This window comes from Martes martes, assembly GCF_963455335.1.
Source record: "Martes martes genome assembly, chromosome: 3".
NCBI classification, from domain to species: Eukaryota; Metazoa; Chordata; class Mammalia; order Carnivora; family Mustelidae; genus Martes; species Martes martes.
Window position 1 is genome coordinate 186,488,014 of NC_137890.1, and position 19,109 is coordinate 186,507,122.

The 19,109-nt window shown below is 35.0% G+C and overlaps 1 protein-coding gene across 1 annotated transcript in view; it reads left to right on the top strand.

Annotated features, from left to right (window-relative positions):
* Window positions 1–18,148, top strand: part of BOLL (boule homolog, RNA binding protein) — a gene marked incomplete at both ends in the record, with an annotated part of 55,892 nt that extends 37,744 nt beyond the window's left edge. Inside the window, one exon of the mRNA XM_080799177.1 lies at window positions 18,074–18,148. Within this exon, the coding sequence (XP_080655303.1) occupies window positions 18,074–18,148 (75 nt within the window). The remainder of the gene's footprint in view (window positions 1–18,073) is intronic.
* Between the last annotated feature and the right edge of the window lie 961 nt (window positions 18,149–19,109).

The window sequence follows — 19,109 nt, forward strand, 5'->3', positions numbered from 1 at the left end:
ACAACACAATGGAGAAAAGATAATCTTTTCAACAGATGATACTGAAACAACCAGATATCCACATACAAAAAAGTGAATCAAGGGGCGCCTGGGTGGCTCGGTTGTTAAGCATCTGCCTTTAGCTCAGGTCATGATCCCAGTGTCCCAGGACCAAGCCCCATATTGGGCTCCCCTACTCAGCAGGGAGCCTGCTTCTCCCTCTCCAGCTCCCCCGTGCATGTGTTTCCTCTCTTGCTATCTCTGTCATAAATAAAAAATCTTTTTTAAAAAAGTAAATCTAGACACAGATGTTACACTTCTCACAAAAATTAATTCACAGATCTAAATGTAAAACATAAAACTGTAAAACTCCTAGAAGATAACACAGGAGAAAATCTAAATAACCATGAGTTTGACAATGACTTTTTGGATACAGCACTAAAGTCATGATTCATGAGAGAAATATTTGATAAGTTGAGCTTCATTAAAATTAAAAACTTCAGCTCTGTGAAAGACAGTGTCAAGAGAATGAAACAACAAGCCATAGATTGAAAGAAAACAAAAACATATCTGATAAAGAAATGTTATCCAAAATATACACAGAAGTCTTAAAGCTAAACAATAAGAAAATGAACAAACTTATAAAAAACAGGGCTAAGTCCTTAATAGACACCTCACCAAGAAGATATACAAATGGCAAGTAAGCATATGAAAAGATATTTAACATCATAGGGAATTGCAAATTAAAATGAGATACCACAGGAGAAGCAGGATGGTGGAGGAGTAGGAGTAGGAGACCTAAATATCATTAGGTCCCAGGAGTTCAGCAAGTTAACAAACCATTCTGAACACCTACAAATTCAACACTAGATCAAAGAGAAGTGCAGCAATTCTAGGAACAGAAAAGCAACCACTTTCTGGAAAGTAGGGCATGCGGAGAGGTGAATCCAAGGCGATACACAGGAAGATAGACTGCGGGGGGAGGGGACAGCTCCTGGCAAGCGGTAGAGCAGTGGAGCACAAAATAGGAACTTTTAGAAGTCTGTTCCTCTGCAGGACAATGCTCCAGAGGCTAAGCGGGCGTGGAGCCCTCGTGGGGACAGTGGAGTCTCAGGACCTGTGAAGTCACAGAAAGACCTGGGGTGTCTGAGTGCAGAGCTGCCCAGGTATCAGAGCAGGGAAGCTGGCTGAAGAGACAGAGCCAAGGAGTGAGCTCTCAGTTCAGGGTTACCTTAAACCATGATCCAAGGCACAGTCGGGCCACTGCTCTTTGAGCAGGGACCTCACAAGTGTCAGATCCGGGGACACCCCCTCCTTCTTCCTCTGGGAGGAGCAGTGTGGGAATGCATTGCAGGAATTAGCAGGGTTTGGACACTCCAAACGGGGCTGTGCGCCAGAGATAGAAATGCTTGGTCATAGGCTGGGTGGCACGGAATGCGGCTGGAGACCAGGGAGATGGGAGGGATTGACTGCTTTCCTCTGAGGGTGAACTAAGGAGGGGGACCCTGAGCTCTTGGCTCCTACAGGGCCAGAGATTAGAAGGCTGCCATATTCATTCCCATCCTCCAAAGCTCTACAGAAAGCATTCAGGAAAAAAAAGCTACTGAGCCAACCTGAGCAGATTGCTTAGCCTGGCCCCTGGCAGGGGTGGTGCAATTCTGCCTCGGGCAGAGACATTTGAGAATCACTGCAACAGCCCCCCCACCCCACCCCGCCCAGGAGTTCACCAAGAACATCCAGCCAAGACGAAGTTCACCCATCAATGAGAACTGCAAAACTTCAGAGCTACGGGAATACAAAACATAGAATTCATTGCATTTTTCCTGTGATTCTTTAGTCTTTCCAAGTTAAATTTTTTAATTTTATTTTTTCTCATTCTATTTTTTAAATTTTTCTCTTATTTAAAGTTTTTTAACTATTTTATCAATGGCTTTTTAAAATCTTATAAAATTTTCATTCTTACAGTCATATTCTATTCCTTCATTTTATTTAACCTTATTTTTCGTATACATATAGGTTTTTCTTTCTTAAAAATTTTGGGATACAGTTTCTTCTAATAGATCAAAATATACCCTAAATCTAGCGCATTCGTTTGTTCTAGTCTCCAGTCTAATCACATTCTTTCCTCTTTTCTATGTCTTTTTTGAACCAACTTATCAATTTCTTTTTAGAATCTTTTTCAGTTTTCATCTTTACATTCATATTCCATCCCTTCACCACATTTACCCTTATTTTTGTATGTATATAAGTTTTTCTTTAAAATTTTGGGAAGCAGTTTCTTCTAACAGACCAAAATACACCCAAAATCAAGTGTGTGGCTCTGTTCTATTCACCAGTCTGATAATAATGATAATATATATATATAATATATACTATATATATTATATATGTTTGTGTGATACATATATATATCACTACACACACACACACACACACATACACACACACACACATTTTTTTCTCCTTTCTTCTCTTCCGATTTGGTTAGCGTATATGTTTCTGGGGTCATTGCTACCCTTTTAGTATTTTGTTCTCTCATTCATCTATTCTTATCTGGATAAAATGACAAGGCAGGAAAACTCACCTCAAAAAAATGGACAAGAGGCAGTACTGGCAGCTAGGGACCTAATCAGTATGGACATTAGTAAGATGTCAGAACCAGAGTTCAGAATGAAAATTATCAAGGTGCTAGCTGGGCTCGAGAAAAGCATGGAAGATACTAGAGAATCCCTTTTGGAGAAATAAAATCCCTTTCTAGAGAAATAAAAGAACTAAAATCTAACCAAGTTGAAATCAAAAAAGCTATTAATGAGGTGTAATTAAAAAATGGAGGCTGTGGGGCACCTGGGTGGCTCAGACATTAAGCATCTGCCTTCGGCTCAGGTCATGATCCCGGGCTCCTGGGATCAAACATGTATCAGGCTCTCTGCTCTATGGGAAGCCTGCTTCTCCCTCTCCCACTTACCCTGCTTGTGTTCCCTATCTTGCTGTATCTCTCTCCATCAAATAAATGAATAAAATCTTTTTTTAAAATGGAGGCTTTTGGGACACCTGGGTGGCTCAGTGGGTTAGAGCCTCTGCCTTCGATTCAGGTCATAATCCCAGGGTCCTGGGATTGAGCCCACATCGGGCTCTCTCCTCGGCAGGGAGCCTGCTTCCTCCTCCCTCTACCTGCCTCTCTGCCTACTTGTGATCTCTGTCTGTCAAATAAATAAATAAAGTCTTTTAAAAAAATAAAATAAGAAGTAAAAATGGAGGCTTTTACTGCTAGGATAAATGAGGCAGAAGAGAGAATTAGTGATATAGAAGACCAAATGATGGAGAATAAATAATCTAAAAAAGAGAGAGATAACCAGCTACTGGACACAAGGGGAGAATTCAAGAGATAAGTGATACCATAAGATGAAACAATATTAGAATAATTGGAATTCTTGAAGAGAAGAGATGAGGGGAAGAAGGTATACTGGAGATATACTGGAGCAAATTATGGCAGAGAATTACCCTAATTTGGCAAAGGGAACAAGCATCAAAATCCAGGAAGCACAGAGAATCCCCCTCAAAATCAATAAAAATAGATCAACACCCCATCATCTAATAGTAAAACTTAGAAGTCTCAGTGAAAAAGAGAAAATCCTGAAAGCAGCTTGGGACAAAAGGTGTCTGTAACATACAATGGTAGAAATTTTAGATTGGCAGCAGGCCTCTCCACAGAGACCTGGCAGGCCAGGAAGGACTAGCACAATATAGTCAGAGCACTAAAGGAAAAAAATATGCATCCAAGAATACTATATCCAGCTAGGCTGTCATTGAAAATAGAAGGAGAGATAAAAAGCTTCCAGGACAAACAAAAACTAAAGGAATTTGCAAACACCAAACCAGCCCTACAGGAAATATTGAAAGGGGTCCTCTAAGCAAAGAGACAGCCTAAAAGTAACAGACCAGAAAGGAACAGAGACAATATACAATAACAGTCACCTTACAGACAATACAATGGCCCTAAATTCGTATCTAAATGCCCCAATCAAAAGACACAGGGTATCAGAATCGATAAAAAACACAAGACCCATCAATAAGCTATCTACAAGAAACACATTTTAGACCCAAATACACCTCCAGATTTGAAGTGAGGGTATGTAAAACAATTTACCATGCTAATGGACATCAAAAGAAAGCTGGGTGGCAATGCTTATATCAGATAAATTAGATTTTAAGCCAAAGACTATAATAAGAGTTGAGGAAGGACACTATATCATACTTAAAGGGTCTGTGCCCCTAACATGGGAGAAGCCAATTATATAACCAATTAATAACAAAATCAAAGAAACACATCAATAATAAAATAATAATAGTAGGGGACTTTAACACCCCCTCACTGAAATGGACAGATCATCTAAGCAAAAGATCAATAAGGAAATAAAGGCTTTAAATGACACACTGGACTGGATGGACATCACAGATCTATTCAGAACATTCCATCCCAAAGCAACAGAATAAACATTCTTCTCTACTGCACATGGAACATTCTCCAGAATAGATCACATCCTGGGTCACAAATCTGGTCTCAACCAATACCAAAAGATTGGGATCATTACCTGCATATTTTCAGACCACAATGCTTTGAAACTAGAACTCAACCGCAAAAGGAAAGTTGTAAAGAACTCAAATACATGGAAGCTAAAGAGCATCCTACTATAGAATGAATGGGTCAACCAGGAAATTAAAGAAGAATCAAAAAAAATCCTGGGAACAAATGAAAATGAAAACACAACTGTTCAAAATCGTTGGGACACAACATAGGCAGTCCTGAAAGGAAAGTATGTAGCAATACAAGCCCTTCTCAAGAAACAAGAAAGGTCTCAAATACACAACCTAACCCTACCCCTAAAGGAGCTGGAGAAAGAACAGCAAAGAAAGCCTAAACCCAGCAGGAGAAGAGAAATCATAAAGATCAGAGCAGAAATCAATGAAATAGAAACCAAAAGAACAGTAGAACAAATCAATGAAACTAGGAGCTGGTTCTTTGAAAGAACTAATTAAGATTGATAAACCCCTGGCCAGACTTATCCAAAAGAAAAGAGAAAGGATCCAAATTAATAAAATCATGAATGAAAGAGGAGAGATCACAACCAACACTAAAGAAATACAAATAATTATAAGAACATATTATGAACAACTATACACCAGCAAATTTGACAATCTGGAAGAAATGGATGCATTCCTAGAGACATATAAACTACCAAAACTGAAGCAGGAATACATAGAAAACCTGAACAGACCCATAGTCAGTAAGGAGATTGAAGCAGTAATCAAAAATTTCCCAACAAACAAGAGCCCAGGGCTAGATGCCTTCCCAGGAGAAGTCTACCAAACATTTAAAGAAGAATTAATACCCATTCTCCTGAAACTGTTCCAAAAAATAGAAATGGAAGGAAAACTTCCAAATTCATTTTATGAGGCCAGCATTACCTTGACCCCAAAACCAAAGACCCCATCAAAAAAGAGAAATACAAACCAATATCCCTGATGAACACAGATGCAAAAATTCTCACCAAAATACTAGCCAATGGGGCGCCTGGGTGGCTCTGTCGGTTGAGCCTCTGCCTTCAGCTCAGGTCGTGATCTCAGCGTCCAGGGATCAAGCCCCACCTCTGGCTCTCTGCTAAGTGGGGAGCCTGCTTCCCCCCCTCTCTCTGCCTGGCTCTCTACTTGTGATCTCTCTCTCTCTCTGTCAAATAAATAAATAAAATCTTAAAAAAAAATACTAGCCAATAGGATCCAACAGTACACTAAAAGGATTATTCACCACGACTAAGTGGGATTTATTCCTGGGCTGTAAGGTTGGTTCAACATCTGCAAATCAATCAATGGGATAGAACACATTAATAAAAGAAAGAACAAGAACCACATGATACTCTCAGTAGATGCATAAAAAGCCTTTGACAAAGTACAGCATCCTTTCTTGATCAAAACTCTTCACAGTGTAGGGGTAGAGGGTACATACCTCAATATTATCAAAGCCATCTATGAAAAACCTACAGCAAATATCATTCTCAATGGGGAAAAAAACTGAGAGCTTCTCCCCTAAGGTCAGGAACATGGCAGGGCGGTCCACTCTCACCACTGCTGTTCAACATAGTACTAGAAGTCCTAGCCTCAGCAATCAGACAACAAAATGAAATAAAAGGCATCCAAATTGGCAAAGAAGAAGTAAAACTTTCACTCTTTGTAGATGATATGATACTTTATGTGGAAAACCCAAAGGACGCCACTCCAAAACTGCTAGAACTCATACAGGAATTCAGTATAGTGGCAGGACATAAAATCAATTTACAGAAATCAGTTGCATTTCTATACACCAACAGCAAGACAGAAGAAAGAGAAATTAAGGAATCAATCCCATTTACAATTGCACCCAAAACCATAAAATAACCTAGAAATAAACCTAAACAAAGAGGCAAAAAATCTGTACTCAGAAAACTATAAAGTACTTTTGAAAGAAATTGAGGAACACAAAGACATGGAAAAACATCCCGTGCTCATGGATTGGAAGAACAAATATTGTGAAAATGTCTATGCTACCTAAAGCATTCTACACATCTAATGCAATACCTATCAAAATACCATCAATTTTTTTCAAGGAAATGGAACAAATAATCCTAAAATTTATATGGAACCAGAAAAGACTCCAAATAGCCAGAGAAATGTTAAAAAAGAAAACAAAGTTGGCAGCATCACAATTCCAGACTTCAAGCTCTATTACAAAGCTGTCGTCATCAAGACAATATGGTACTGGCACAAAAACAGACACATAGATCAACAGAACAGAAGAGAGAGCCCAGAAATGAGCCCTCAACTCCATGGTCAACTAATCTTCGACAAAGCAGGAAAGAATGTACAATGGAAAAAAAAAAACCAGTCTCTTCAACAAATGGTGTTGGGAAAATTGGACAGCCACATGCAGAAGAATGAAACTGGACCATTTCCTTACACCACACACGAAAATAGACTCAAAATGGATCAAAGACCTCAACGTGTAACAGGAATCCATCAAAATCCTAGAGGAGAACACAGGCAGCAACCTCTTTGACCTCAGCCACAGCAACTTCTTCCTAGAAATATTACCAAATGCAAGGGAAGCAAGGGCAAAAATGAACTATTGCGACTTCATCAAGATAAAAAGCTTTTTCAAACCAAAAGACAACCGACAGAATGGAAAAGATATTCACAAATGATATATCAGATAAAGGGCTAGTATCCAAAATCTATAAAGAGCTTAGCAAACTCAACACCCAAAGAACAAATAATGCAATCAAGAAATGGAAAGAAGACATGAACAGACATTTCTGCAAAGAAGACATGCAAATGGCCAACAGACACATGAAAAAGTGCTCAACATCACTTGGCATCAGGGAAATACAAATCAAAACCACAAAGAGAAACCACCTCACGCCAGTCAGAATGGCTAAAATTAACAAGTCAGGAAACGACAGATGTGGGCGAGGATGTGGAGAAAGGCGAACACTCCTACACTGTTGGTGGGAATGCAAGCTGGTGCATCCACTCTGGAAAACAGTATGGAGGTTCCTCAAAAAGTTGAAAATAGAGGTACCCTATGACCCAACAATTGCACTACTAAAGATACAAATGTAGTGATCCAAAGGGGCATGTGCGCCCAAATGTTTATAGCAGCAATGTCCACAATAGGCAAACTATGGAAAGAGCTTAGATGTCCATCATCAGATGAATGAATAAAGAAGTGGTATACATATACAATGGAATACTATGCAGCCATCAAAAGACATGAAATCTTGCCATTTGCGACAACGTGGATGGAACTAGAGGGTATCGTGCTTAGCAAAATAAGTCAGTTGGAGAAAGACAACTATCATATGATTTCTTTGATATGAGGAAGTGGAGATGCAATGCAGGGGGGTTGGGGGGAGGTAGGAAAAGAAAAAATGAAAAGATGGGATTGGGAGGGAGACAAACCATAAAAGACTCAATCTCAAAAAACAGACTGAGGGTTGCTGGGGGGAGGGGGGACGGGAGAGGGTGGTGGGGAAATGGACATTGGGGAGGGTATGTGCCATGATGAGTGCTGTGAAATGTGTAAACCTGGCAATTCACAGACCTGTACCCCTGGGGATAAAAATACATTATATGTTTATTAAAATAAAAAAAATTAAAAATAAATAAAAAATAAAAAAAAATTAAACAAAATTTAAAATTCAGTTCCTCAATTGCAACTAGCCACATTTTAAGTGCTAAATAGCTCATGTGGCTAGTAGCTACCGTATTTGACAGTGTAGATACAGAACTTTTCCATTAACAAGTTCTATCAGACAACACTGCTCTAGAGATACTGGAACAAACATGGAAAATTTTGAGCCTATCTGAAATTTAAAAATATGTATGTCTTAGGACAGCTTGGTTACCTAAATTAGAAGCTAACCAACACTCAAAGTACCAAAAGGATAGTAGCAACTAGGTGTTTCTTTGACCCAAACTAATCTTAACACAAAATCTCAGGATGACACAGATATATGGAATTACTCTGTTATATGGCTAACCTACCACTGCCAACTTGAAGGGTATCCTTTGGGTTTTGAACAACTTTCTGAACAGCCTTCTGCCAAACTCCCCTTTTAAAAGCATGTTTTTAAAACCCACCTAATAATGTTTTCAAAAACAGAAGGAATGTTTGAAGTCACTTGTTTCTGTGTTAACCTTTTCCTCATCTTATATACCAAGCATTGTACTGTGACACTAGATTAGAGATTGTGTAAAATAGATTGTAAGCTCTCAGGGAGCAGGAAGCAGTTCTGGAGCCCTCCTCATCTCTAGTCTCTCACTTCTTAACACTCTAATATAATGTGTACACATGTTCTGCAAGTATTGAGTAAATGTTCATTGATGTCCTACATTCATCTACCCTAACTGGCTCTTTTTCTTTCCTGTTCAGTCTTTCTGATCTATATTTTCTTTCTCTTTGCTTAACAGACAGTGTGGAGCATTCATTATTAAGACAATTGGGCAGCTCTAGTCCAGCTCAACTGATTTCTTGTCCAGTGATCCTTGTGTGGCCGAGATCCAGCTTCAACGAACCGGCTAGAAGCTGCCCGTTGTGACACTTAGGGTTAGTTAATACCTCGCCATACTTATTTATTCCATTATAAGCTGTCTAAATTTGATGAAATTTGCTTTTTCAACTGTTCTACAAAACTAGGTAGTTGTGGCATGTTGGTTTGTTTATGTGTTAATCTAACTGTAGTGACATTTTCTACATGTTTTATCCATTCCATAAATAATAATCACATTGGGAATAGTGAGGTGTCTTTCATTTTCTCTGCTTTGTGTTATTTCTTTTCCTTTCAATTTTTTTGAAGTAATGTTTAATAGTATTTGCTATTTATTTTAATATTTAGGATGAGTCTTTCCTAATAGAATTTTTAATACTTCCATGCCTTTTAGTATAAGTACATTTGATCTTAATGATTCAGTTCCACTACTTGCTATTTTGTCATTTAATATGCTTTTGTCTAAGTTTTATTTGTTACTGATACTCCTTATTTAATTTTGCTTCTGCCATGGTTTTCAAAATTTGAGTAATATTTATACTTCTTTTTTAATAACATTTTCCAAATATTAGAAAAAATTCAACATGATCAGTGTTCTTACCTTTTCATGTGATTAATTGACTATATTAAACTTTTTCTCTCATATTTGTGATAATGCTGCAGCCTTCCTGTAATATAAGCCATCTGGTACCAAAATTTATATAATATGGATCACCTAGTAGAATTGTTTTGATAAAAGAAGGGTTCACCTCTGACATGATCCCATAACATGGACTGATATTCCACTATATTTTCGTGTTCTTTGAATGCTTTAATCTTTTGAACTTTTCTTCTTATAGGTTACCAATATATGCAATTGTAGATGTTATTAATATTTAAAAAGAATTATTTTCATAAAAAAGCAAAACTATTTCTTACAGCAAAGGAAAACTTTAAATTCTGATTCTAAAGCCAATTCTTATTATAAAATTGGAAAATAGGTGGGGAGGAAAAGCCATTGTTCAAAAGTTACAGAACAAAGCTTAAGTGTTTTTAATCACTAAAATTGCTGTACTAGTATAAACAAATCCATTCTACATTCATTTGCTTTTTCTTTTACTAACTTCCTAATTTTAGGAGAGAAGAGGAAAATCCACAAATATTAGCATTACCCTAATAAATCTCTCTCCTCTCCCCTTTTCCATCCCCAAATGTATATATGTCCAACAGCAGAAGCAGAAATAATAGGACTTAGATCCTAAAGATTTTCTCAGTGAGTCAAATAGCGTGTTTCTTTTGAAACCATAATGAGTATGTTTGCCAGCCAATTGGTTTCATGAGAATAGTAGGACTATATGATTATATACTAGCATACAAGTATCCCATGCATATTAATTATTCTCAGTTTTTAGAAATATAAATAGATTTATTAAATGTTAATAGACTTATTAAAGTCCCAAATGAAATATCAAAAGTTTTTGTTCTGTAAGTAAACATTATTAACCACTGATGTTAAAGATATTTTAATTCCACTGTCCTTGAGAACAAAAAAAGTTAATGTTTTGATTTTCAAGATGTTAAACATGATGCCAAACAAATCCTGGACTGTTAATAAAAGTTAATGATGTATTATTGGATAAGGAATTTTGAATAATAATTGATACCCAAGTATGTTTCTTCCACAGAGCTGTATAGATGATATGCATACACACATATGTGTATATACACACATATATAAATTATTTACATATGCACATTATATACATATGCATATATATAACTCGCATGTATACACTTTCTTGGAATTTAGCTTTATTTTGAGAAGCTAATTAAAACTGAAGAATTTATTGTCAGCCTGTATATATTGAAAACATCATCAACTTTCTTTATGGCCTGGCTTGACAGACCAAACATGTTACTTCTAAAAGCTGAATGAGAGGGTAAAAATTCTTCTTATATAACTAAGTAAAGCCCATTTTAATTTTTCTTTTTTTTGCAGAGTATCTTCTATATATAAATATGAAAAGTTCTTATTTACTTAGCCCCATTCTGAAAGGCCAATCTGAAGATATCTGAAATTCACTGTGTTAGAGTGAAATGGATAATATAAATATTAGTGCATGTACCAATCACAAAGTAATAACTCTGCAGCCTGTTTTCCTAAAATCTCTTATACAATCAGAGACAGAAAGATAGTAGCATCTCAAAAGATAAAGGATTTTGGAAAATTAAGACTTTAACTTCCTTTCCTGTCAGCCAATTTCAGAATGATGGCTTAGAAAAAGAGGTATGATTTAGTTTATAATACTGCTTTATAAATTTCTTCCAAAAATGTCAGTACAATATTTTCAAACTAATTTATACAAAACTCCCAGATATAGGAGTATGTTTCCTGGATTAATGCTACATTTAATTAAAATAATGAATTGGGGTCATATACACAAGAATTTTTTATGTATTTCCCAGAAGTAGTGTTTGGATAGTATTAAAATATAGAATCAAGGGACTAGAAAAGACTTCACAGGGACATCCTATCCAACTTTGATATCATGCTTCAACATGCCCTACTGTTATAATAAATTATTGGCCTGTAGGCCTATACTTTGACTAAAAGGTATTCTGAAATCTCTATAGACTTCTGGGGGAAAGAGCAAAATTTTCCAAAGGGTGGGTATAATAATCTAAATTGGTGCTGTTTCTTTCAACTCTATCCAATGTTTCCATTCCTATGCATAAATTCCTAAAAATATGCTATCAGCTCTGTCCTTCCATGTTGAGTACCACTCTCTGATTAATAGCTAGTTATTGTTGTTTGTTGGACCTGCTGTGTTTTTGTCTCTTTACTTTTATGTATTGCATAAAGTTGCTAGTATTTCCTGCATTCTCATGATTCCTCTCAGAAATCAAGTGTCATTCAAGACTACTTGTTTTCACATTGTCATTTTTGTCCTTTCCACCCAATATAATTTTCTTCAGTTTTCTATATACTGGTTATCTTAATACCTACTTTCTGATCTCTCAGAATCTGCAAAATAAAAAAGCAGGCATTGATTTTAAATTAGTGAACTAACAGATTAAGGTTTTCCAGTTTTACCATTCTTTTTAGGTATGCTGTTTAAAACAGTATCAGCTAATATACCAACCCTGATTATACTGAAGTAAAGATACACAGTAACAGGCTGAATAGTCACTAAAACATTTTATCTAAGCTACTGAGTGATATTATATTGACATCTGACTTATTTTTAAAACATGTAATTAAAAATTTTTCCAGCTGATTTGTCAGTTTTTCTCATTTGATATGTATTTCTTAGTTAAAACAAGCCAATACTAGATTATTTACTAATATTTTGGTACATAATTTTCTTAGTGAAGCCAGTTTTGCATTTCTGTCAAGGTATGTACCCATGAGTAAATGTCATTTAGTATTTCTCCAAAGATGAGTCATAAACGTTGTGGCGTACTTCTTGCCTTTGGAAAACAGGGATATGAGAAGCTGTATCCCTATACCTAGGAACTAAATCTCTCCCCTTCCTTCCCTGCTAAGAATTTTTTCCCCACTTTAACCCTTTTACTTACTGGTTTTTGTTTCTCATCAGAGAAAATTTGGGAAGCCCTAGATCCTCACACTTCTTTGGGATATACCTACAAGTATAGTAGGCCTAAAAAGAGAATTTTTAATAAGAATGTCCCTTGATTAGACTCTTACTTTTTTCTTCCTTTCCTCCTTCATGGAGTAGAAAAGATAAAATACATCTCTGAGAATTTTTCTTTCATGGGGAAAGTAACACTTTTGAGAAGATGCTAATTTTTTGTGTTATTATGTTGTTTATAAGGAGAGTCAAGTTTCTGCTCTAAAGTCTTAAGCCTTCAAAATAAATGTCTCCAAGTTTTTAGCATTTATTTTCTTCCTCTTACTGAACATTAGCAAGTTCTGTGGCATTTTACTCTAGTCTTTGATAGGTTTCAGTATTTTAAGAAGTTTTCCCTTTGGAAAATTCCAAACTATAAATCAAACATACTCTTCATGTCCCATGAATTCCCTAAGCCTACCAGTTGTCCTCTTTCAATCTGGAAAGAATTCCCTGTCTATTCATCTGAATATCTACTTTCCAACTTGTTTTCCAAGTACCATATCCTTATTATTGAATCAATTTTAAAGAAAAAAAAAAAAAAACAGCTGAGTGTGCTAACAATGAGAAATACCTCCCTCCATCTGGTTTTTTCCCCCCTACTGGCTATTAGCATTCTGAAGCACCTCTGTTTTCTATTTTGGATAGAATTTCTCCAAATTTTTAAAGACCGTGATTCGTTTCTTATCTACCCAATTCAATTAACTTTCTTGGACTTAAAATGACAGAGCTTAAGGATATTTACTGTGTAGTCATTATTTATGCTGACATCTCTGGTTTCATTTTCAAATGTGGCTCTAAACTGAAAGAAAAGAAATGCCATCTAGTATACTTAATTTTGGAAGAGTTTTGCCCCATTCCAACCATATTTAATGAGGTTGAAATTCACAGGATATTCCTACAAAAGATACCTACACTGGGCTAAATATATAATCTAATAATACTAACTTGAATTGGAGATTTTGGAAATAAAAGCAAGAGAGAAAACAAGGATCTTTCCTTGCCTCAACTTGACTAGAATAGGATTAAAGAGAATTCCAATGAAACCAAATAATCCAATTTGTAGAATTTCTAATAGTATAATCTAACATGAAAGAAAAAAAATCAGGCTCTATGGGGAAAGATGTTTTGACTTAAGTAATCTAGCTTAAAAGCAGCTAATTCATGCTTAAGAGAGTGTCATCCTTGATTTTCACAGCTTCTTTCCTCCTTTCGTTTCTGAGCTTATTGGTACTCTGTTAACACCATTTTTCTCACAATGGTTTCCAATAACAGAATGAGCATTTTGGAAGTATGAAAAAAGAACCAAAAAAGTTTTTGTTTAACATGGAATGTTACATCCTTTTAATCTTCGACTTATTTTGCTTTATATGTTATAAATATATAAAAAGGAAATTTTAAAAGATGACGATCAGGAAGAGTTACCTCAGTGTCTAACTCCTAAAGAGCAGATACAACTATAGAGAAGAGAATATGTTAGTTAATACACATCTTTCTGTATATCTGTGCCTTATTCTTACTGCTTCCCAAAAGGATTTTATAGATGCCACCCTGAATAATAACGAAATACAGACATTCTGTATTGCACTTTAACAGATTTATATTTTTGAAGTTAAAAACGTCTTTTATAGATTCTGATTTATGATATAAACCTAACACTACACAAGCCATTTAATCATTCACTTGTTTCTTGAAAATTACATTATAAATCATTGTCACTTTTACTTAAAAGTTGTATATCCAACAGAGAATTTAGCTTTTCCGCTTTCTTTTAAATGATAAACTATTTGGGGAAATATTCAAAATTCATTCTAAAGATCATTTCTTCAAATAAATCATCCACTTGGTCTTTCTTTATTAAACATCCTTCAAAATAAACATATTCATACTCTGTAGGTAAGGATAACCAATATAGTTTTCACTGACACAATTTAATCTCAGGTCATGCAGTTTCAAAAGAATCTTGTCTCTATTGTTAATAAAGTACAGTCCATTCTATTATAATAAGATAAACTTGTAATTAGGGTCTATCTGAATAGGGTCATGTATAAGAATGTAAGTACATTTTTTTCTCAGAAATAATTACATACTCAGAGACTTGCCAAATTCCAATATATTACCTTTAAGCTTCTCTGAAATATGATTATATGGATTCAGAATTAGGAGTCCTTGTTCTCCAGCACTTACTTCCTCTTGAATCTCACTCCCAGCTTCATTAATGAGCAGCAGACAGCTTTGATTTGATTGCCTTTATAGAAATCAGAGCTGTTATCTATGGACAAGGTCCTCTGATGTTTTGTCAATCATGGGAAGTTCTGCTTTCACTTCTCTTTGTAGAAGTCATTCTCGACTTTGCTAATCTCTGCCCCAAGTTCTTACTATATGCGGAAATGATATATTCATCATTAAATCAGGACACTTGAGAGTGAAAGGGGACACTAAAAATAATTAAAATGATACAATTTTTGAAATATGTACTTATTAACCAATAAAGAAGTTGATCTTATCAATAGACCTATAAAATCATTCTAGTCAAAGTCTACTTTTCAAAAATAAAATTCTAATAATATAGTAGGCATAAACCTAGAATGTCCCAGGGAAATTAGAATGTTGGTAATACTACTAATACATGACAAAATGAAATTAACATTAAACTGGGATCAAAAATTATAGTCTGAAAGGGTTTAAGCCTCAAGGAATAGGCCTGAATTCCTTTATTACTTTGGTCCTTGAAGCTTTATGATTTCTGGTTCAGCCATTGATACAGCTATATAAATTGAATTGTTTAGGTATAAGCCTATTTCCCTATGTTGCAAACACAAAATCACAGAATCATATTAACTTGAAAACTACAAAGTCTACAACTGTGGAAAATACTCTTAAGATATCAGTCTGAAAAGGCTGGTAACTTAACCCTGTAACTAAATTTGCTATGTAATAACTAGGTAGTTCTCAAGAAAAGCTTTGGTTTAGTCATTGAAGATTATTTAAAGTCCATGATAATATTCCTTATAAAACTGTTAACTCTGTTGATAATTTGCTATAAAATCTTGCTTAGATTATCACATTTTTGCTTACCATATTATTCCAAAGCAAGAATAACCTCTTATTTTTATAGCAGTTTATAATTTACAAGCACTTCATGTATATTATCTCATTTTGTCCACTCAATATATTTGAGAAATAATCAGGCAACTTTTATAAGAGAAGTGAGGCTTAGAGTAAGAGAATTGCCCCAAATGACATTAGTATTAAGTGGCAGAACCCAGACTTTTGATTACTAATAAATTTCACCAGTAGGAGGCAAGTGATTTCTGGAGAGTAGAAGAGCTGAGAGGGGAAGATCCTTAAAGAACATAATACTTTTTAGAAATAATTTTTGTTTAATCTAAGAGTTATGGACGATCTTCCATTGAATCACTAAAATTAAATCTAATACAAATTAAATCTTAGACACAAAATGTCTATTCTAATCCCTTCAGCATCTGGGATTCAGAATCAGAAAATATTTCAATTCTAAAATGAATTATTAAATGTGAAACTGTTTAATCATGCTTCTAGCAAGTAACTGAAGTATGGACAGTTTCCTAACCAAAACAGTGGAAACAGAATTGCCCTGTAATTTAATTTTTTAGATAGTTAACAAAAAATTTTCCTTAAGAGTGCAGGGCATTTCAGCATTCTGGGAAATATAAGAAGGAACATAAGGTGAAAAGAACAGTCTTTTAAGTTATCTCTGAAAAGTTTAATCCCTCTGACAGCAAGATACCTATAAGTGGTACCATCTACTCTATATTTTGGGAACATGGGCATTTCCACCTGTTTTGAGAAGCATAAAATCCATCGACAAAAACAAGCCTTTTATTGCTTTTCTTCTTCCTTTCCATTTTTCTTGCGAATAACTGCAATGTAGACATTTATCAGTCTTTGTATAGACCCTCCATGTATTGCTTGTTATTTTGAGAAAGGACTATTCTAGTTTTCTTTTTTTACATCCTAATACAAGGGCCAAACTCATGTCACTATTTATACTTATAAAATGTGGGATTCTAAGATAAAGAGATCATTTTAAGAGATCATTATCATAATTGCCTACTAAAGTCTCCTTAGTTCAAAAATTTTAACAGTGCTTAAGGTTAGGTACAGCACGATGTCATTGGAGTGAATTTTCTCAAACACAGAGTTTGATAACTATCTTTAATTCACAATACTTTATGTTTCTTTTCTGGTTAGAAGACTATTTTGTACCTTCACAAATTATCCTAAAGTGATGTGAATAAATTCTGTGTAACCCCACAATTTAAAAACATTTTAACCCTAAAAGCATTTACGTTTGATACACCATAAAATTACCTATTGTTTTTATGACTTACTCCTGATAGTTAACCTATTCTTATAGCATTGGCAAGCTCTTACATTGTTAGTAGACATGCTCAGAGACTTGCTAGGTCAGTAGAGTGGCATCTGTACCCAAATCACAGAAACCAGAATACATAATCAACCATGCCTCTTGCAGAAATTTTACCTTTTATGTTAGAAGCTTCAGTTCATTTCCCCTAACTATATATGTTGCTATTTAAGTTTTTAGAAGAAGTATTTGACACTTGGCATTAAATTTCTGTTGTCAGATTCAGGCTGGGCAACTGATTTAGCCTTCATGCTATTTCTGGAGTTTTAATCAGCTTTAATAGATAAACTTGGGCTTGATGCAAGCATTCCACTTGAATCACAATATTCAAACACAGATAGTTTAAAGCAGAAAAAATGACAAGATTTTTAGCCAAAAGGATTTGGCTAACCACTGATGCTCTAAAGTAGGCATTTACTCATTATAAAAACACCTTAGCTGAAATTTGCCTGTTCTCAACTATCTTGACCAAAGCAGTATCTTCTAACAATCATTATGTTCAGTGGTGGATCAAATAAAAATCATTTGTTGGAACACAGAGCCTATTCTCTGGATGTTTTACTTAACAGGATAAAATGTTACTCTAGCAATATGAAAGTTTATGAATAATTCCCTGATTTTCTCTAGATAGTTGCTTCCTCGACCATAGGATCTAATTTATATATAACTAAGTACAAAAATCTTTCTTTGAAACAATCTTTACCAAAGTTCAGGGATGACACAAAGGAAGTATAACCTAATAATTAAGAAATACCATTAAGATATGGCCATTCTCAGATCCTTTGTAGTGAGGCTTTGTTAAAGACCTAGGATACAGTCTGGTCCCCCAGCAGGTTTTAAGGTAGCCGACTCTGTATAGTGGGAATTTCCTAAAGCACACCTCTCCTCAGAATCCAGGCCCAGTTAACACTATATTTTAAATTTTCCCCTTAAGTAGTTATAAATAAGAGCCATTTAAAATGCATTAAAGCCCTAATTTCCTTTACATCTCTTAATAGGAACCAAGGTTACATTCTGTGAGAAACAGCTTTTCTCAACCTTCATCTGTAGGTTTGCAACCTCGATATTCTTGAAGCCCACACTTTCATCCTAGAAAAGATTTCAGAGCAGAGGATTCCATTCTTACTCCACCTTCCTCTACTGATTCTGTTAAGTAGAGTCTTAGATTAACTATTACAGCCAGTATTAGAAAACAATTAGCCCCATGTGTGGTCTGGTAACAAATATGAGGGGTTTGAATGTGCCCAACATAAAATATTTTTGCTTTTTTAAGGGCATTAAAGAAATCTTAGTAGCCAGAACACTGGAAGTGTGGGATAAAATCATGGTTTCCTTTATTAATTTACACACATTTAAGTAACATAAACTTATAACTTGTAACAAATAGAACAAAGGTTGTATCGACAGAATAACAAGTATTTTGAGAAAGTTTGAAAAATTTGGTTATCATCTGGCTATCTTACCAACATGAAAATGTCTATATAAGCCCTGAAAAACATTTTTGGTGTTTGGATTTTTCAGATTTATTCCAGATGTTTCATTTTTGTAGACATAAACCATGGCATATACAGAATATGCATAGCAACAGGCCATTTGTTGTAGTATGGCAAATTCAAAAAAACACTATCTTCCTAGGGAGATAATGTATGTAGAAGACTCTAGCTCCTACATCATTTTGGCTTTGCTATATTTAGGTTTATATATATTTCATTTACATTAAATTTTTATAAAACATTTCAAAATAGATTCACATTAGAAATTTTGACAGATATTAATATATGTAAAAGATAATTTATATATAGTATCTGGAAATCTGTCATATTGTGATCATTTATTTTATATCAGTTACTATGACCAGAGTAGACCCTATTCTTAAATATGCTTAAAGATATCTCTCTCTCTGGCCCTCTTCTGTCATTCACACCAAAAGTATAAGGATTCTTATAGCATCTTAGCAAGTATATAAGTATTCACTGAATATATCACGTCAGATTCAATACATATTTCTTCCTTTAACACTGTAACACTATCATT